The 21699-nt window shown below is 41.0% G+C and overlaps 1 protein-coding gene across 2 annotated transcripts in view; it reads right to left on the bottom strand.

The window, feature by feature from the left end:
* PCSK2 (proprotein convertase subtilisin/kexin type 2) overlaps positions 1–21699 on the bottom strand; it is a 103042-nt gene that overhangs the window by 73464 nt on the left and 7879 nt on the right. For both annotated transcript variants that reach the window (XM_063152273.1, XM_063152272.1), the window contains exon 2: positions 9386–9490. In XM_063152273.1, the coding sequence (XP_063008343.1) occupies positions 9386–9490 (105 nt within the window). The remainder of the gene's footprint in view (positions 1–9385; positions 9491–21699) is intronic.

Raw genomic sequence — 21699 nt, 5'->3', positions numbered from 1 at the left:
GTCCTTTTTCTGAAGACAGAAACCGATCATATAATAATTGTGATACCTGAATTAAAGAGCAGCTAGGTGCTTTACAGCTGGAACTCCCACTGGTCAACTACACAAAACAGAGCTGGATGGGGCTTTCCGTGAGCAGTTAAATCCAGCAACCCTCTCTGGGCAAGAACAGAGTATACAAAGGCCAGGGACAACAAAAATAGGACTCCCTCAGATTCAGTTTTCAACAGGCAATCACAGGGAATGCAGCAATCACTGTCTGCAGTGACAACAAGCATGCTATGTACATAGTAGTCACAAACCAAACTTGATGCCTCACTGAATTTCTGATACATTTCTTTTGACATTATCACAAAAGCAATTTAATGACCTAAAGACTAGCTTATCCTCTGCATTCTGGAGGCAGAGGAGTACCCCCGTACTTTTATATAAGCATTGCAAGAAGGGCAGAGTAGTAGGAAAACCTTTTTCCTCACTTAACAGACACTTAAATCTCCTCTTTGTAGCCCTGATGATTTCTCGTTTGGAATTACACAGTTCATACACCATATGTAGCATATTTCCTGCAATTATTTATTTGTGCCCTGCTGCCTGTATGACCCTTTCTCTTTCCATGTCTGAAGTGAGGTTGAATTCTACCTTCCCAGAAACGGACTCTGTGTCTGAGTTTTCTTGTTGTTGTTTTTTTTTAAACACTGTGCTGTGACCTCTGCTCCTTCTTTCTTCTTGTGTTCTCAGATAATAAGCCCATATATTTCAATAACGACCCACCAATATCTGCAAAGGGTCCAATGATCATAGAAGAAAAATGCCCATTTAAGCATTAAATTTTCTCAGCGATAAGACACACACAAGATCAATTACCAGATGACATACAGATGACTCAAGTTCCCTCAAAAAATTTGTCGTTTTTTCTTGCAATGCTGGTGAGCTGGCTTAATTATGAATTAGAAACACAGAATTTTCAAAAACTGCCCTGAGCTGTGTGGGAAAGCAATATAAATACAGTACAAGATGGTATCAACCTGAAAAACAGTAACAGTAGCTGGTAACAGCACCAGAAGAGGCCCCCCACTGTGAACAGGTACAAACTCTTGGAAACTCTTCCTGAAACACACTGGATAAAGCATAAGACAACTTACATCAGAAATGATAACCCAGGGATCCATTCGTGGAAGTCACTGCCTGTTTTCTGCGCAACATGCTTCACTTCATCAGGACGGCTGAGACAAAACTTTCTTCAGTACTTGTGTGCAGTGCAGCTTCAATGAATAGTGTGTAGGTTTGAGGGTAGGTTGGGGTTTTTTTCAGTATTGGAAAGAAGACATTTCCTCCCATGAGTTTTCCTTGGCTGTTCAATATTTAATACAGATACTCAAGCAGAGCTTTTAGATTACCTAATGCTCTGTTTCATATCAAAAGGTAATACTGATGCAGGTGTAATGCTGCCCTGTAGACTCATAAAATTATGGCAGTTCCAAATTTCTCCTGAACATAATCCTACCAGAATACCAGCACCATGACAACAGATATCACAGCAAAATGCTAAATAGATTTTACTGGGAAGTCTGTCAACCTCTACCATCTGCAGCATGTATTTACATAAAAGAGACAAAAACATGAAGGGCTTTTTGTCCCGCCATTCTGCCATCTCTCTGTCATAACACACACAAACCTCCCTGCATGGCAGAGAACTGGATGATGAACCTGAAGCCTCCATCTAAGATTTGAGAGAGGATGGCAAGTCTTAGGCATTACATTAATTTATACCATGCTTAGCTCCACAGAAGCCAAAAGTTTTGTATGATTCTGGGATCACTGCTGTGGTGAACTGTAAAAACAGTGCAGTTTTTCCCCTTCACTCACAGTATCAACAACAGGATTACAACAGGGAACTGGTCAAGTGATGGCCCCTTCTTCTCCTGCTGCCCTTCTGCTTTCAGGAGCAAACAAGCTTTCTTCTAAGATGGAAGAAGCATCTTGGGATACCGTCCAAGCTGTTTTTTTTTTTTTTTTAACCACCAGGAAATCAAACTGGTCAGGAATCTGAGAAATCAAGATGTGGGGCATGGAGCAGGAGGAAAAATGCCAAGAATTGCCATTTAAAAAAACCTAATTGTTAATTGCTCTTATTGCTTTACTCCAGGGACAGAATGTTATTTGCCTTCAGTAACAGAAGGCTGGAGAAAAAAGTTACACCTCCACAGCAAATACAAAGGTCTGAACAAGGGAAAGCTCCAATGGCTCCCAGTCCTTGTGTCCCCAGAACATTGCATTCCACACTGGCTGGAGAACTACAGAGAACTGAAGAAAACTGGGTTTTCCTGATCTTATCAGGAAGATTTTAATTTCTGCAAAGGGGAAGATTTGTGCTGACACCTAAGAGAGCAAGACAAAAGGCTCCACCTTTAGCCCAGCTCAGACCTGTCACTAATGCCCTGGAAAAGGCCCTGACGATTGACATACATTGTGCTGCCATTGCTAAGGGCTGCTGTGCTGCTTCTTTCCAAGCTGTCATCCATCCCCCTTTCTCCCTGTTAAAGAGGAGCCATGCATGAAATATTAAACTCTGGCAGCACTGGACAACCCCTGCCTGGGAGTGGGGCAGAGGGCACTTCTACATTCACAGGTTGCAAGGGTCCAATCACAAATAAGTTCGGAGATTTCATCCTGGGGCCTTTGGGGTCCAATCTGGCTAGCTCTGGATCCCTGGCGCCACTCAATCTCACAAGGACTAAAGTAAAAGATGGGAGGCGCTCTTTCTCCTCGGGATGACCATCCCATGATTTATTGTGGAACTCCTCTAAGAGGGTCAGGGAGAGGTAAAAAGAGGTCGACTGTGTGATGGTGGGAGATTTTAAACCCAGACAAAGGGGGGTGGAGGAGAGGAGCCACAGCCAATGGGATACAAGCGGTAGGAAGGGCAAGGGGAGGAGTAACCTGAGGAGAGACCACCACCACAGGGGCTTTGGGGAAAAACAGAACAAACCATGTGATACAAATACTGTTGAGTGCAAAATACTAAACTCAGTGCAAGTCAGACACATTAAGGGGGCATATAAAGGATCTCAGACAAGGAAGGGATGAAAGATTTTGATTTATTCAATTAAAAGCTTAAACCCTCTGCATTTACAACCCCTTTCTTCTCCTTGTCCCATGAGACAAGCAGTTTGGGAGTACTGCTAACCATGGGCACCTGGTTAACTAGTCCTGGAAGAAGCTCTGTATCCACTGTGCATGGACCAGAGCTGCTTTTAGGGTTGTCTTTTAAGGATGCCTTGTCTCACTCCAAAAAAAAAGGCACAGTCTCTCCTTCGGGACATCTGTCCCTCCCAAATTTTTGCAACCCCTGGGGCCGAGGGGTACCCACACTGAACCCCCCCTGGTTCTGAGGCACTGCCTCCCCCTAAATGCAGTCTCTGTGTCACAGGAAAAAAAAAATGGTTCCATCTATGGCCACATAAGAAAAGTCCAGCCAAAAGGCCACTCCATCATCTCTCCCCCCACTCACGAGTCTTCTCCACTTCCCTCATGGCCCATCCCCTCTTATCTCATCTCTTATCTCTCTTCTCATTCAGCTCCAGGAGGATCAGCATTTTTGCAAGGTTTCTATCATACAGGAAAAGGGTTAAAAATTTCAGTCCCTGCCTGTCCCAGAGCTCCTGCATTCCCACGCTGCTCTGGTCGGGCACCTTCTCGCCGCACTGCCCCCTTCTCCTCCTCGGCCGGCTGCTATCACATTCTGTCGCTGGCTCTCCCTCTCTCTCTCCTGGCGGTGGGGGGGGGCTGCCCGATGTCTCTTGGCGCTCCTCCACCCTTCCATCCTCAAGATCCGACCTCTTTCCCACAGAAGTCCCAAAAGAGCTTGCCAGGGGTGCAGCTCTGGTTTTCAATCCCTGTGTGTTCTCAGAGGTGTGTCCGAACTTCTGTGGCTACACCAGGTGCCAATATTAAAATATGAGCACCTACTGGTAACCAGAGCATATCCAAAAAAAAAAATACTTCCTGTCAATGTGAAACCATGACAATATTATAGCTTCTTTCCTGAGCAGGATTTATCTTGGCAGCTGTGTGGCAAAAGTGACTGTGTGGGAGGAAAATGGTTTTATATAAAACTTGGAAAAACCAAAATAATCTTTGAGAGAAAAAACTATGTTTCAACCATTCTCTTCCGTGGAAGACTATTTCTTAACAGAAAATAATCACCAACAGCAAAAAATACAGAACTATTAATGAAAAAGGTAACAAAATTACCATGAATTTTTTCTTTTCTTTTATTTATGTGACCACTTTTTAAAATGTTTACATAATAATATAGATGAGACCACAGCTGTATTTATAATACAGGAGACCAGAAGGTAAGTCAGCTTTGAAAGTAACAATTAAACTGTACTGGGTTTGAATGGCCAGGTTTTAGCAGCAGTGCGGCTGCAGGGCTGGCTTCTGTGAGAAGCTGCTAGAAGCTTCCACCATGTCTGGCAGAGACAAGCCCTGGCAGCTCCAAAGACAGACTTGCCACTGGCAAGCCTAGGACAATCAGAAACTGTAGTAATGCCTCTGTGATAACACAATTAAGAAGAAAGAAAAAGAGGTTACTGTGCAGTTGCAATTGCCAGAGAAGAGTGGGGTGAGAACATATGGGAGGAAAAACTCTGCAAACACCAAGGTCAGTGGAGAAGGCAGGGCAGGAGGTACCCCAGGCACCAGAGCTGGGGGGATTCCTCTGCAGCCTGTGGTTCAGACCATGGTGAGGCAGCTGCGCCCTGCAGCCCATGGAGATCCATGGGGATGCAGAGATCCACCTGCAGCCTGTGGAGGAGCTGGGAGTGCCTGAGAAGAGGCTGTGACCCAGTGAGAGGCCCATGGAGAGAGGACACCATGCTAGAGCAGCCTGTCCTTGAGGGACTGCATACCATGCAAGAGTGACCCCACTCTGCAGTGATTTGGGAGGACTGCTGCCCATGGGATGGACTCACACTGCAGCAGTTTTCAGCAGCTGCTTATGAGATGGACTCAGGCTGGAAGTTTGTGGAGAACTGTCTCCTGTGGAAAGGCCCCTAAAGTGGCATGGAGAAACAATTCCCCCCTGAGCAACCAAAGAAACCACAGGTGATTCACAGGAATGGGGTTATGGTCAGTGAAACTGACCAGTGACCGTCTTCCTGCACTGCTGGAGTAGAAGGTAGAGCTGGGAAGGAGGGAGGGGTGAGGGGAAGGTGTTCTTAAGGGTTCATAATCCTGCTCTGATTTGGTTAGTGTAATAAATTCAATTCATATCTCCACCTACAGCCTGTATTGCCCATGATGTTTGATGAATGATCTCTCCCAATCCATATCTCAATACATGAACCCTTCATTATGTTTCCTATTCCCTGCCCCACTGGGAAGGGGAATGACAGAGTGAACTGGCATGCACATGGCATCATCAGCCACTACAGAAGCAAATCCCATGGCTCTGTTTTCCTTTAACTGTGGTGGAGCAGGAGAAGACTCAATTTCCCACCCTGCCTCTACTGTACTAACAAACAAGGCAACATGAAGTATCTCCGTATTTCTGACTCACCTTTCCAGGGCAATCACATTGATAAACATATCCCTAGCCCTCACTATTAAAAGCAAAGTTTGGTCTTACAGAAGCTGGTATTTCCCCTTACTCACAGGGAAGACTCTCTAAAGGTCCCCTTGCTCTGAGGCTGTGTTGTGACCTGAACTTAGGAAGCTACAGATTTTGACATCAGTGTGGATACCTTGTTTCCAGTCTCTGCAGCCAGTACATGCTCCTCCATGTCCCACTCAGCTCATGGACTCCTCCACTCCCAGATCACTCAACCATCTCACTGACTCTGGGCTTTTGTTCCAGCCTCTCCCACTTATTCTCTCTTCACATTCACACTGATGCCTGGTCCCATACTACTCTGGCTCCTCACAGCTTTTCCACCGAGGGCCTTTATCCTTGCTGTCACCACCTCCCAGCTGTGTGTGTGCATGGATCATGGCAAGGGCTACTTTCCTGTCTGCAGCTCCAGGGAAAAGTAGAGTAGCCCCTTAAATGAAGTCTTCCAAGGACAAAAAAGTCTAATAGCTGACCTTTTGGTCTGAGACATTTCTGCTAAAGGAATAAAAAAATAAATGCACATGAAATTGCAATTTCATGTGAAGAATGCTGGAGATGTTGCTGCAATGCCTTAGCTCATTAAGAATTCCAGCTTAAAGATCTAAAAATAGTAAAGGGAATATCCCCTCCCTGCAATTCATTTGGCACCAAAGGTATGTAAGCTAAAATAACAAAATAGAAGTGCACCTGGAAACCACAGAAATTTACAAATGATGCAAAAGAGTCAAAGCAAAGCTCTCCTGGAAGGTTCTCCATACCTCAAATAATGTAATTTAAACAAAAGAGCTTCCATTTGAAGCAGTTCAGTTCACTGTGGAATTTGCCACCTTGACAGTAAGGATCCCTGAAAGGACAGTACTGACAGCAAAAAGCCTCATGCACCTGCACTTTTTTCTTGAACAGTTCAATAGGACAACACACTATGTGACAACACTACATGTACCTTCATCCACTGCCAGTACTGCTCCAGGCTTCAGCAATATGAATCTATTAAATAATGTTAAAACCATTGTATTTGAGAGGGTTCTCCAAAACAAAGAATAGTTCTTGCTGGACTTCTAGAAATTCAGTAACATTCCATTTCCACCTCCTTGACTGCAGTGATGTTTATCACACAACTGCTGTAATGTTTGTAGCATAGCTCCAAAAGATTTTGGTTCAAATATACAGTAAATTTTACACAACAAAGCATTTTTGAGCATTTTAAAAGACATGCAGATCATGGAAATGATGCAGTAACCTGTCTGCATAGTGCTGCGACATCTGTCTTAGACTCCTGAAAAGCTGACATGGATCCTCAAGGGACTTCCTTGATTAAAAAACATTAATTAAATGAGTGAACATCTGTGCTGTTTTCCAGCTAGTACCTAAAATTAGCTGGGCATTGTAACCTCCTTAAAAGTGAGAAGTATACAGAATAAGTGCAGTCCACTTTCTCACATTTGGGTAGGACCAAGCAACTTTTTGCAGCAACATTTACCATAACGGTTCCTGAGTGATTTTTCTAGCCTTTTGGTGGTAGTTTTCTTCCTGGCTAGCCTGAAAACGGGAACATTTTATTCTTGGCTTCACACATTAACATATTAACCATGACAGTGCTGACATTTGTTGCTAAGTAAAATTGATTGTAAATGGTCTAGAAAGCTGCCATTACATTTAGAAATAGCTTTTAGAGTTTGAAATTAAATACTGTCAACACAACTCATGTTTCTATTTATAGACAAATTTGAAAGGAACTTTTATGGCTTCACATAGAAAAGAAGAAGGAAGACAAGACTAATTTTTTTAATTGCTCTCAAACTGTATTACATAAAGTAACTGACCTATATGGTATCATAAGAGCTCAAGGACTATTCAGGACAGGCTAGATGAGAAAATGTCATTTTACACATGGAGATGAAACATTGCTTCATCCCCCTTCCATTTTCCAGTGCAAACCATGAAGTCAGAATTCACCCAGGCTCATCCTTTTCCTCATATTGCAGATATTCTCAGATATTTAAACACAGCTTTATTCCCTGAAATCAAAGGAGGGAGCCACTGACATGCAGTAGCACAATGAGGCAGAGATTATCAGGAAAAATGAGATTTCACGGCATGTGACAAGCCAACTGCAAGTATAGAAACTGCAAGTATCAGATAACTACAAAAGGGACCACCTCTGAACAAGAAGGCAGATTCACTTAAGCTGCTCTTAACAGCAGCGCAGACACTCAGTCTAGAGGTATCAATGCAAGAGCCAGTCTGGAATTAGTACAGGAGCGCTCAGACATTAGGCTGCAGTGAGAATTGGTGGTTTCCTACAAATATCATAGGTATTTGTAAAATTTTCAGAGACTTACAGAAATATTTATTTCCAAAGAGCATATGGAATGACTGCACAGTGACTGTACCCAGCCACTACTTTCCAATACTCTGACTTGTGTGCTTTTTCTCTTAAATTTCCTCATGCATTTTCTCATAAGTGACTTTACAAGATTGGGTGGTTCAGGGACAGGAAACACCTCAGGACATTTGCTTTAGTATCCACTAATTGTAGATTTTCCACAGTGATTTACTTTCTGATCTCTGCTTAGTAAACCAAACAATGGAAGCCTGTGAATTTCTGTTAAAGGCAGGTTTGACACGTCTCTGCCTTGTAATCCCTCATCTGTCTGTTTCTCTTTAGAGAAGGGGACCAGGAAGAGGTATCCTTAGAGCACCCAACTATCAGCATTCTGGGATAGAGCAATGGAGCAGGCAGCACCTGGAACCAATCTGGTTCCCTCACATGGCTCTCAACTACAGAAGTGACAACCCATGAGCAACCTAATTGGACCTGGAATCACTTGAAATTTCTGTAGAAGCAGGAAAGTTAAGCTGGGAATTCATCAGATCTTTCTTGCTCTAGCGTCACAACAATTATGATCTTATTTTACCTATTTTCCTCTTCTTCTCAAGTGTTTCATTGTCACAGGTGTTCCAGTAACACAAATCTGGCAATCACATTCTGTCTGGAATAAAATTGTTTCACACTCTTCACCACTCTTCACAGTGCAGTGAATTGACATCTTAATGAAGGATTAAAAAATAATCTATTTGCTGTCAGGATATCATTCCTTAGGCTGACCTACCTTCTTTGGGCAGTAAATATACTTTTTGTGCTACCTGGTCCAACTTCAGCCCAGAATCAAACCAGTGCATATAAGGAAAAAGAATTTGTCAGTGCCAGCTCATAGCTTTCTGCAAAAGGGACCGCCTTTTCCTGTCTGAGAGGTTTATGCTTCTGAAAACTAAGCAGACCGTTCACAGACTGCAAGCAAGAGCCTCTAAAAGAACTACTCAAGTTTGACAGCTTACACTCTCCTAGTAACTGGTATTATACTATTCTCTGAGAAGCAAGGAATCTATGGCAGTTGCTAAGAAAGTGCCACCATTCATACCACAAGGTATTCAGAGCTGAATAACCCATGGGTAGCAGGATTCGTGGAGAGGACAACCAGGAGATATACCTCAGATGTCTTCTCCCCCCATTACAGAGTGCACAGGGATGTCCTGGAGACTATGGCATCACTGAGTCTTACTGGAGAGAGGACACATCTCAGAGAACGTATGACTACTTCTAACAGTGAAATAAAAATAAAAGCTGAGGCTATTTGGGAAGTGTATGCATACAGAAGTCAGCAAGCTTAAAACAAGCATTGGGGAAAAAAAACCATAATCATAGCCATAGATCTGATCATCACCCTGATCACATAAAAAAAATGGTCTGTGTAACAAAGAAAAAACACTTACCCTGGAGTCCTTTTCCAGACGAATTTTGTGTTGAAGGCTGCGTCTTCTCCTGGCTTTAGCAAGACCATTGTGATAAAAGAAGTATCCAGATTCTAAAAAAGGGAGCTGAGGAAGAAGAGAGGAAAAAAAAAATAATGGAGCTATTGGCTGTTAATAAGAATGACAAGAAAACTTTTACCTGTGAAGTGATTCAGGAATCTACAACAAGACTTGTGAAGAGTAATACCAAAGAGTCCAAATCACTTGAGAATGCCACTTTTAAGTTATTTTTGAGAAGTGCACCCAGCAGCATTAAAGTTGTTTGCTACAGGTTTGCAGCGCATAACTTCATTTGGATGCACTTGGTACTCTTTCCACCTTACATTTAAGGTCAACAGTGTCAATATTTCTGACAGATGCCCCAGATCACAAGAGGAAGCATTTCTTATTTCCTGAAAAAGCCAGAATAAAAGAACAAAATTAATTGCAAAAGATTTGAAACTCCAGAGAGCATCTCTCACCAAGAGAGCCTTATATAAATGCTTTGCTGAGCTGCTGTAACATACTCAAACTGACACCATAAGATGGAAGGCAGAAAGCAAAGAGATTTCCACTTTCAGAAAAATATGATACTTGGAGTTTCTTCTGAGCACCCTGAAATGGAACACACAAAGCGTATTAGGAAAACAGACAGCTCGGTGCTCAGGTGGGAACAGTGTTCTGCACCTTTAATGTCCAAGACATTTAAGGAGCAAGCAAACACCTCTGGAGGGTTTCCCATCATTAAATGCACTTCTCAGGACTGGCAGAGAGCAACTGGAAGGCTCACAGACATTTAGTTTTTAGAAGGCTAAAAGACATAGTGTTAGGAGAACACATTGCATTTCCAGCACTTAATTAGGAAGCTCCACTTGAATCTCAAGTGATCAGTTCTTTCCCCATTTGAACTTATTAAGTACATTCTAGTCGAACATTGAAATCTAAGCAACTAATTGCACATTTTTAAACTAAGCTAGTCCTTGTAAAAGTTGGAAAAAATGGTTAGGAAGTTACACATTAATGCTATGAATACTTCAAAGGTTTGACTACCCTGCCTGTAAAATATCTTTCTAAAAGAGATATTCTAGAACAGCTATGACAGCCTGTTCCTTTCCTTTTTATTATCTGTATTTCCTGATAAAATAAACATCTTAGCAGGAGATCAAAGTTCTTTACTGAAATACCAAAGATGACGTCTAGATAGAAAAAATGTTGAGAAAACCTGGGCTGAATACAGGTAGCGGCATCATGCTGCCATAAAACAGGTTCTGTTCCTGTTTACACATATATACAGTGCATAAATATAAATTACCTTCTATGAAATTACCTCCTGTTTCAGTCAATCTATCACTATATCTGGTACACTTCCACAAACATAATTTACTATACATGGAAAGTAGTGTGGAAATAGAAGATGGTGAATTCTGAAAGTCTAAAATCTGGTAATTCCAAAAATGAGTAGGCAAGTTTGGATTTTCTTTTTCTTCAAAGTACTTCTTTGTGTTAATTGAAACATTTACTATCAATGAAATGAAAGCATTTAATTTTCATGTTAAAATTACATTCTGTATGATATATAAGCATGAAGTAACTTTTTAAAAAAATCAAAGCATTCTGTTCCGATAAAAAAGACCTCTTTTAAAGTGTTTATGAAAAGTTAAGGAGACTTCATCAAAATCATTATTGTTCCCTGGAGCTGATCTGCATGGCTGACTGGAAAGCTTTTCTGGGTGAATAATCAGAGTATTTAGCTTCAGCTCCACACACTTGTGAAAAATACAACAGATGAGGCAGAAGGAGAAAGAAGAATATGAAAGCTCACAGTAAAGGCCACCAAAGTCTCCTGCACTTTGTACATATCCTCAGAGTCAGAGCTATTGTGCTGGTTTGACTAGGAGGTGGAATTCTGGGATGCTGTGGTCAAACCAATGGGTGCTCCGATTTTGATATTGGCACCTGATGTGGCCAGTGGGGTTTGGACACACCTCTGAGAACACACAGGGTTTAAAACCAGAGCTTCGGCGCTGGGAGTTTCTCTTGGGACTTCTGCAGGAAAGAGGTCGGATCTCCCTCCCCCGTTCAGCTGCTGCTGCTGGGCAGGGGAGGGGCAGCCCTGCGGTAGGCCTGGGCCTGGACATAGGTGGGGGGTGAGGAGGCCCTTGAGGATGGAAGGGTGGAGGAGCGCCAAGAGACATCAGGCAACCACCCCTCCCCGCCAGGAGAGAGAGAGGGAGAGCCAGCGACAGAATGTGATAGCAGCTGGCCGAGGAGGAGAAGGGGGCAGTGCGGCGAGAAGGTGCCTGGCCAGAGCAGCGTGGGAGTGCAGGAGCTCTGGGACAGGCAGAGACTGAAATTTTTAACCCTTTTCCTGCATGACAGAAACCTTGCAAATGCTGATCCTCCTGGAGCTGAATGAGAAGAGAGATAAGAGATGAGATAAGAGGGGATGGGCCATGAGGGAAGTGGAGAAGACTCTTGAGTGGGGGGAGAGATGATGGAGTGGCCTTTTGGCTGGACTTTTCTTGTGTGGCCATAGATGGAACCATTTTTTTTTTCCTGTGACACAGAGACTGCATTTAGGGGGAGGCAGTGCCTCAGAACCAGGGGGGGTTCAGTGTGGGTACCCCTCGGCCCCAGGGGTTGCAAAAATTTGGGAGGGACAGATGTCCCGAAGGAGAGACTGTGCCTTTTTTTTTGGAGTGAGACAAGGCATCCTTAAAAGACAACCCTAAAAGCAGCTCTGGTCCATGCACAGTGATGAGAGCACTGGGCATGGAAGGAAGATGTCACAATGGCAAAAGGACTTTCCAGGCGGTGCTGAGTGACATGGAAGCACGCGAGGTTTCAGCGTGTTTCCAGGGGAAGCCTATGGGGCAAGAAGGACTCCTCTCCTCTTCATGAACTGAGGATTGAGTATTCTAAAGGGTGGTGCTGGACTGAGAGTTGGTGATTTGGGAGAATGTATTGCATTAGGAATTTTGGTGGGGAGGAGGAGGAAAGTGCTTTTTGTAAGGTTTTAATTTTTTTCTCCTTATAGTTTTTTTCCCTCTTTTTCTTGTAGTTTAGTTAATAAAGTTTTCTTTATTTCTAAGCTGGAGCCTACTTTGCTTATTCCTGGTCACATTTCACAGCAGACACCAGGGAGAGGGTATTCTCATGGGGACACTGGCTCTGTGCCAGGACTAAACCATGACAGTTATGAAAGTTCAAATTCTGTCTGGGTTTAGGTAACTGTTTTAAAAAGCAGATTTACACTTAAACTTCTCTCTGACATCTTTATCAACTGGGTGATCAGGCATTTACATAATCCAGAGTTTGGTAATAGTTCTGGCTCTCCAGGAAAAGGCCCTTCCCCCCACACTTAATACATTTCTCTATGCCTCAAAAACATGTAGGGGAAAAACAATCAAAATAGGCAGATTACAAGTTACAGCTTGAATACCATCCTTTGCTGTCTGTGGCCCAATTAGTCTTCTAATTCTCTCCACTAAATCAAGCTACTTTTCTTCCTTTCATTTTAGTATCAACCATTAAAATCAAATCCAGTCAAATATTGATCTTGATGTTCTTCCTTTAAGGATTAGACTAAGCAATTCTGAACATATCTGGAAATATATAATAACAGATATTTGCTATTTATTTTCCATATAAGGTTAGTCTCTAATACTTCTTAGCACGAAGCAATATTGCATATAGTAACCTTTTAAAGCTGGTGTATTCAAGTTTGACCATAAGCAACTACAATTAGTACAACAATGACTGGATTTATGGACAAAGTTATAAGATTGACTAAGATTATTCCACTCTTTCCACAGTTATCCCAGTAATCTTTGAGGAACTTGGATATTTTACGATTCACATGGTTTTTCACACAAGATCAATTAAACCCAGAGTGAGACACCTAGGAAGGCAGCTCAGTAAGCCAATACCTGAAAAATTGTGATCCAGCACTGGTGATTGTGAATAATTAATAGCAGAAACAAAGCAATTTTCAGGAAGAATCTAAACCCTGCAGTAAATCCTTGAAATCAATGAACATACATTTGGGAGAAATCAGACACCAGGGAAAGGGCCTAAAATGTCAAGCTTTGAAGAGGATTTTCCACTAAGATCTGTGAATACAAGGAATGATTCAAACTTCCAATTCTGAGGGACTCCTACCACCAGGCCAGTAACTTATGGGTCCCAACCAAATGGAGGACACAACCAGCTCACAGGAGGATTTACATTCCCATTGTCATCTACTCCAGTAAATGTCTTTTGATGTGGAGCTATAGCCAAAGAGCAAATAATGCTATATAACACAAATAAACAGTGCAAATACTGAAATGAAGACAGATCTCCTGTACATAAAGACTTTGAAGTGTCATCAACAGTATCTGCTCTGTAATCTTGTAGCTGTAAAGCTGGAATTGTTATGGAGTAAAATTACTATTCTGGCAGCAGCAAGCTCAGCATGTACCATGGAACAATAATGCACTCAGCCTCGTGGCTCAGGTCCTTTTTGTAAGACAAAAGCAATGCTTCCTGCCCTCAAAAAAAAAATAGCAATTAAGTAAGATAACTAATTACTAGAAAGTACTTTAACATTCAAGTGAGGAGGATTATTTAGAAATAGGCCTAGTTATTGCCTTGATGTATAAATATTGTCCATTACAAGGCACAACTGCCAGAATCTCAGGAATTACAAGCACTTCATTACTTGCAATATTTGTATAACAGTACTGGTGGAAAATGCATATGAGCAAAACCAGAATCACAAATACAAAACAGCACACAGAGCAAAACATTTTATATGCACCTGTCTCCTTCTTTTCTTCATATTTGCAGCCTCCTTATGGTTATTAATAACACTTTCTGGAGCAAAAATGAAATGTCTTTAACCCTCTTCCTGAAGGATGTGGACCAGAAAATAACTTTTAAAAATTCAGTGATCAACTAAATGCAGCAAAGTAAAACTCTTTCAGTGGAAGAGGCTTAACTGAAATCAAAATAGACTTGATGATCTTAGGGTCTTTTCCACCCTTAACAATCCATGATTCTATGAAGACTGCCAAGATGCACCATTTGGTACAGAAAGAAGAAGGACAAGTTTCAAACTGTCCACAGTTTTAGCACTAATACATCTGAGGTTTCTTAGCTGTTCTCAGGCTACTGCTGAATTACAGAGGTTGAGGTGTAATTATTACTGAAATAAAAATGAGTAAGTTAAATTCATGGTTCTCAACCATTTTGCACTCTTCTCCTTATAAGTCTTTCCCCAGAAAGAAAAGGGAGTGACTCTGTGCTGCCCTAGATGCCACTACTGGGAAGATGTGCTGTAAACATGCAGCTACAATTCTTCCCTGCCAGGCCCAAGCATTGCTCCTGAGAAATGTCATTCCCTGGTACTAAAAGGGAGAAAAAGACAGTCCACTGCTGAGCCCTCAACTGCTCTGAGAAGGAAAAATCAGGTATAAAATAGCCTGTTTCTCAGAGACACCTAGGATGATCTAGGATGGGGCAGCACATAGAGACAGTACCCCAGAGCTGATGGCTCCCATCCCATCTTGTCTACCTGACAAAATCAAACTGCTCTTCTTTCTTAGTCTTGCCTTGAACAATATGCACAGTGACACCAGTTGCAGTTTTCCCTGCCACAAAGCAAAGAAAATCAATATCAGCTGCAAAGCAGTGCAGAAGTTTAAAGAAAAGCCACAGAAAGACTAAAATCAGATACTGTTCCTCATTCTAAAACTGCAGCAAGTGAGACCACCTTGAGCAGAAAACAAGCATCGGCATCTCCTGACCAGAGAAGCCCAGCTAGCAAAGGTATTATGAAGCAGCAATAAATTTTTAAGAAAATTCCCAAGTCGAATTAAGCTGCCAGTGGCATCAATATTTTATCTGGCTCTCAGGGAGAGGTCCAGCAGTCACTGTCTGTCAACTAGTTTTAAGAGGTCATATAGAATACAAAATAAAAGATGAACATTGGTTCCAAGGCTTATCTTTAATATAAAATTTTACTGGCTCCTTGTCTTTAACATTGCATTCTACTGGCTCACTACAGAGCTCTACATACATTATGGTGCCCACAAAAAGCTTAGGAACAACCTGGATTGCCCCCTCTTATTTTAATGGGAACTACCTCTGCCCAACCTTCCCATACTGCCTTTCACACTAACGCAGAATACCTACAGCACTCTGCTAACTTACGTGCATAATTTCCAATGATTTCTCCCCAATACTGTAATATTCTAAAATCAGTTTACTTTAATCTTTTGTTAAGGTTCCTCTCCCAAATTACTAATGGGGACAATCGTCTGCAACAACTTTCTTTTGAGCAAAATAATTTATAAATACAAGAAGGGCAATTTATAGCAAGTTATCACCTTCTTTGGTCACCAAAATCAGCATAAATGGATCTGTCAGTGAATGGCATTCACAGAAAGCACTAACTCAGCCAGGCGGACACAGACCCTCCTCAGAGCTCCTTGCCTGCCTTAGTATGAATATGTGGCCATGGATGTGAGAGTCCAAACACTGGTGCTAAAGGAAAAAAATATATACCCATCCCCCAAATAATAATTTAATATTTTTCTTTTTTTAAAGAAGTGTTACACAAAACATTTCTCCCCATAGAGTCCAAGCACTGCCCAAGCTTATCCCTCCTGACTTTGAAAGGAATCATAAACTGGCATAGAAAAGCTCCTTCATCCCATTACTGCTCAGTAAAAAAACCAACAGAAAATATGACCTAAACCCAGTACAAATAAATGTATTTGGAGCCTTTGCGGGCCCCACAGGCCTCACACCTTCAGTTACCATTGTAAGTGAAGCACAAGAAAGTACCTCATAGCAGAAATTAGAAACCTTTTTGAAACCTTTTCATCCCAGTTTCACCAAGAACTGAGGATGCTTATAAATATTCAATTATCATTTTTAAACTCTCTTGCTCTAATTTTTGCCCACCCCAACTAGCATTAGAAATCATTTCACCTTTAAATACATAAATGGGAGCTAAGTCTGAAGTCAAAAACACTCACTCACTTTAAGGATAAGGGCCATGTAAGAGAAGAGCCAGCTAGAAACACAGGCGGCCTCAGGCACCGAAATGACACAGAACAAAGCACAAACATGAAAGGATTAATTCAAACATTGGTAGAGAAATGTGAAATAGCACAGAGGACTAAAGCTGCAGCAGAGATCACCCAACATTAAATTCAGTCTACTGTGTCCCCATGGCCCCAGGCAAGGATTCACACTTGCTCATTTGTGTGCTATAATTGTGCTGAAGGCACAAAATAAGGATTTCCATTGTAACCAGAGTTCTGCACAAGCTCCAAACAGCCCCAAGGACTGGCACAGTCAGGCCCAGGTGCGAGTGCTATGATTCAGTCTTCCAGCTCAGTTCTCCTTGTACCTGTGTCCTAGCCAGCTGCCTCCACCAAAGTCTAATCTGCTTCTCTCGGCAAATCCGGCAGGTGGAGGTGTTATAGCCATAGCTTCAACACTCCCAGAAGGTACATTTCATATGAAAACATCATAAGATCATCCTTGTGAAATCAATTTAGTAACACAAAGTGAAAATTTCTCTTACAAATTAATTCATAAATGCTTGTCTTAGACATTTTCATGTGTTTTCAGCTCTGTTTCATATAAATATCCAACCATCTTTTAAAGGAATCAGCAACTGGTGGTGGGAATAAGAAGGGACCAAGACTAACTAGACAGATACAAAATTCAATGGTAATATTTTAACACACATGATAACAAGGCCACCTGCTAGTGTTATTTAGAATAGTGGGTATTCTGTAAGAACACAGCAACACTGCTTAGAAAGTTCTATTACATCCTCTCAAGCCAGTAGAAGTCATTTCCAATGGTTTCTCAAAGGTTTCCTCATCTCCACAGCAAAATATTTTCTCCTCTAGAAACAGTGTAAAGTCAAAAGTGATGTCCAAAGAATTTGTAGAATATGTACCTTATGATTTTATTTTATTCAAAAGGATAAAACAAAGCCTTTTGTCTAATCCCTCTTGCATGCAGCAAGAACAAGGTTAAACAGTCTCCTCAATAGCTGGACATGAGGTGTTTAATAAAAAACAAGTAAATGGAAGAAACTTAACCAGTTGTGGACTGCGTTTACAATTACATGTCAAATCTGTCCACATGGAATTCATCTGAATGCCCCGCAAATTCATGGCAAAAAAAAAAAAAAAAAAAAGAGGCCCTTTCAAAGCATGATCCACCTCACTTCTCTGAGATGGCCATGCTAGAATACAAGCAGAGCTGAGCCCCAGGAGCTCTTCCACTCTGAAGTCTGTAAGAGAAGCACTGCTGTTCAGGTAAATCAATTCTGATGTTCAATGGCTACTGTCATTTTCTCATCAGTTTTGTTGTTCGATTACCCCACCCAGTGTTTCCAAGCACTTACAAAACATTGCTCCATAGGTTTGGTTACAAGTTTGTGATACTAGGAATTTGATCTGCAATTGAATGAATCACACAGGTGTAAGGTTTTACTGATCTGTATCATTGTTACGTTTGTCACTGAAGAGCTCCATCCTGCAAGCACATCAAGACATCAGTGACAATACTCTGGATTTGCTGATAGTTTTATCAGTGAACTGAAGAAGTCATTTGACACTTTAAAAATGGCTATTCTAATTTATAGGAATGGATCTGTGCAGTTTATCGAGTTTTATCTGTTACTCCCCAGTAACTGTAAACACCATTATCAAGTCTACCACATGCCCTGTGGTAAGTAGGATACCTCCCAGATTTTGAGGAGAATGTTGTTTATACACTAGACCTCAAATTGGACTGTCTGGGTTAATCCAGATTGTCATTACCAGGAGTAGGTGATTATTTTTGTTTGGCTGACAGGCTGAAATAAAGGCTGAACAATCATCATTATATCCTCGTACATAAATGGGGTGGCTGTGGGTGTGTGAGCAAGAAGAGCACCTCAGTCAAGCCCTGGGAACCAGAAAAAATTCTGGAGTTCAGCACCAAAAAAGTCACTGGGAGCATCTACCAACTGTGTTGTTATTTTTAGCAGCAACAAACGACCACTGGGAAAAGGAGGAAACCTCTCCAATCATTCAGTTACACAATTCCATTACAACCACACAAAGATCAGCTCAACACACACATAATTTAGAATAATTAAGTAAATAAGATTTCATGAGAAGGTGAATCAATCAAATTTTCTTAAAGCAAGTATGTGTTACACATAATTTTTTTTACACAAATTGGGAGAATTTTACCATCCCATTAAAACAAAACAAAAACACTTACACCCAATGAAAACGAAACAAAACAATAACAAAGGAATACAACAAAATAGAATAAACAAACACACACACCCCCAAAACTAAACAAACAAAAATGAGAAGACAAACAGAAATCAGACTCCAGACATTCTTTAGAGACAATTAGTCAGTACTTGACCCAGTTAATTAGCCATAACTCATTTAGTCTGAGGCAGTCATGCTGTAAGAATAAAGGGAGGAAAAAGGATGGTAATCCAGAAGTGGCTTTGCCAGTTCTATATTTTATTAACAAAGATGAATAAAATTTTGGCTCCAAGTACCTGTCTCCTGCTCAGAGCCATACCTCAAGGTATCCTGTCACTTTTTTGATGTTCTGCTGTGTTTTCAAGGCATCTCTCAAGATGCTAATATTGTGTGTAAGTTTACACACCTCAAACGACCTTCTCTCCAAGACCATTCAATCCATGACCATTTCCTTTGCTATTTCCCTCTCTGCTCTTGCTTAATATGGTAGCAACTCTGCTCTAGGACAGAGCCAGAACTAAATTTCCAAGGACACGAGTATCTTCTTATATTAGGAGAATCTTAGGCAATTAGAGCAGTAACATTCTTGTTTCAGTTGCCTCCTATGTAAAATGGCATATGCCTATAAGTACTAGTTTAGTTATTTTATTTATTGATAGGATTCACTTAATTAATGTTTGCACAGCATTACAGACTGTAATATGGAACTCTTAAATGTAAAATGCCAAGTGCCATTGCAAACATATATTAATGGGTATATCTACACATGTAATATATCTGTGAGAAATCAGGCACCTCTTTAATAACAAATATTTGTTAAAGGTTGTAATATATTTAAGCAATATTGAGCAGAAATCTCTTCTTCCTATCAGTAGATCTTCCTTAGAAAAAACTCATAAAAAACATTTTGATTCTGTTAGATTCTGCAAATTTAAATGGCTATGGTATGCCTCTGAGATAGATCAATATTGCTGAAGCAATTAGCACTGCTTATAAAAGGCCACTTTGCCTCACTCCTGATTTACAGCCAACCCATCTCTCCTTTTAAGCATGCAGCCAAGCAGGCTGACTACTATTGTCACACAGGAGCCTGGTGTCACATCAGCTTCAGAAACACAGAGATAAAAGCGATGAGCTAAAGTTTGCTGTTTAAATAACAACATTCAGATGCAGCATGCCCCAGACACAAAATGCCAGTACTTAAACTTCACCGATGAAGAAGGCAAAAGACGTTGCTAAACACTAAGATCCTGATTTCCAGTAAGGCATTTGGGCATTATTTTTAAGTCTACATTCATGTAACCAAGTGGCTACATAAACATTTGTGCAAGTGCTTAGCTCATGCAGCATCTAAAAGCAGAGTCAGGAACTTAAGCTTGAACGAAGTAGACGGATAAGAACAACTCAGAGCAAAATTAGTTGGTTACCGATAAGAGTTATTCAAGAAGGCACGGATTATGTGAATTACTCTAATGCAAAGATGCTAGCTCTTACTGACACTTTAACAAGATCTGACCACTCTTGCAATTCAAAACCTTTACTCTTTCCTTTTTACTTCGTGTCTGTTTAATGCTAGGCTGCCAAGGAAGAGCCAATAGACAGCAAGTGCTTCACAAAGAGGTTTCTGTTATTGCACCACACTGAAAAAGTCTTCCAGTTGCCAGAGAAGCAGTCAGATCCTTCACAAAAATATATGCTTCATGGGAGAGAAGTCCACGGGTTAGAAACAAAACTGCAACATTAAAGGACAGAAGCACAGGAGGGTCACACTGTTTCTCTTTTTTTTTTTTTTTTAACATAAGGTAGTATGCTTGAGAAAAGCAGGGGAAGGAAGCCTCAAGAACATTTCAACAGAGCCTCAACATTTTCAGCAGAGCCAAGAAAAGAAAACATTTTGGAACACTGCTGTTTTCCTTATTTTTGTAAAGTTTCTTGATTCTGCTAGGAGGAAGTCATAGACACTAGCCTCACTACCACAAGATCAGGTCAGAGGAAAATCCTTTACTCACACAACCACAACCTGGAGAGAGCTCCTGTTGACTCTTGACAAAAAAGCATAATGGTCACTTCACAACAAGGAGCAGCTGCTCTGAATGGGATCAAGAGCTCTGTGGTAGACAGAAAAAAAAAGGATGACTTATACCTAGCAATAATGATGAGAAAGGAAAGCAAACAGCAACACCCAACACCACCCCTTACCCTTCCTCCCAGGGCCTCCCTCACTGACCTTTCAAGCATCTGTGAATTAAATCTTTTACTGCCAATTAATAAATGATGGAAGTCTATTGCTGGCAGAAATTGTTTTCAGTCCAGTATGTGCTTGTATGTTATCTTGCTCCTATGACATTAGTCAAGCAAGAAAAATGTAGGAAAGGAAAATTTTTCATCCTTTAGAGCTTGAAAAACTGGTTTCTCTAGCAAGGTATAATATATTTTACATGAATAATAACCATTCAGATAGAAGGGGGGAAAGGGATTTCACAGAATCACACTGTTTTAATCTTCATAAAAAGAAAGAAAAATATCCACTAGCTTTTCTGACATGGTTCTATTCTGAACTATATCTTAATTGTAGGAGAAATTGAATGGTTTTACAGTTAAGAGATGAAAAGTACATTTGCCTGTGAAGTCTGGGGGTTTAAATGGCAATATAAAAATTAAAAGGTGGAAATGCTGTCAAGATGATGATGTCATAATCCACAACCACCATTCCATCAATGTTAGCAGCCAATTCTTCCAAATGTGTAAATGTGTTCCAGTTCTGATTTTGAATACTTCACTCAAATTCTGAACTGCCAGTTCCACTTTACAAATGGCTCTAAGTAACTTCTAAACAGCTAAGTTCAACTGAAATACCGTTCTAAAATTAATTGATACAGGGAAGCATAAAGTCCCCATGGGACTGATGGGAATCCAACTGTCATGGTTATAGCTAATTCACCATATTTGGCTGCAGCTAAAAGCCTTAAAAAGAAGCTTTTGCTGCCCTTGGTGTTGCATAGTAGGTGACAGAGG

The sequence above is a fragment of the Melospiza melodia genome, chromosome 3 (genome assembly GCF_035770615.1).
Source record: "Melospiza melodia melodia isolate bMelMel2 chromosome 3, bMelMel2.pri, whole genome shotgun sequence".
NCBI lineage: Eukaryota > Metazoa > Chordata > Aves > Passeriformes > Passerellidae > Melospiza > Melospiza melodia.
The sequence above is the reverse complement of the archived record's forward strand: the minus strand, read 5'-3'. Positions and strand labels throughout refer to the sequence as shown.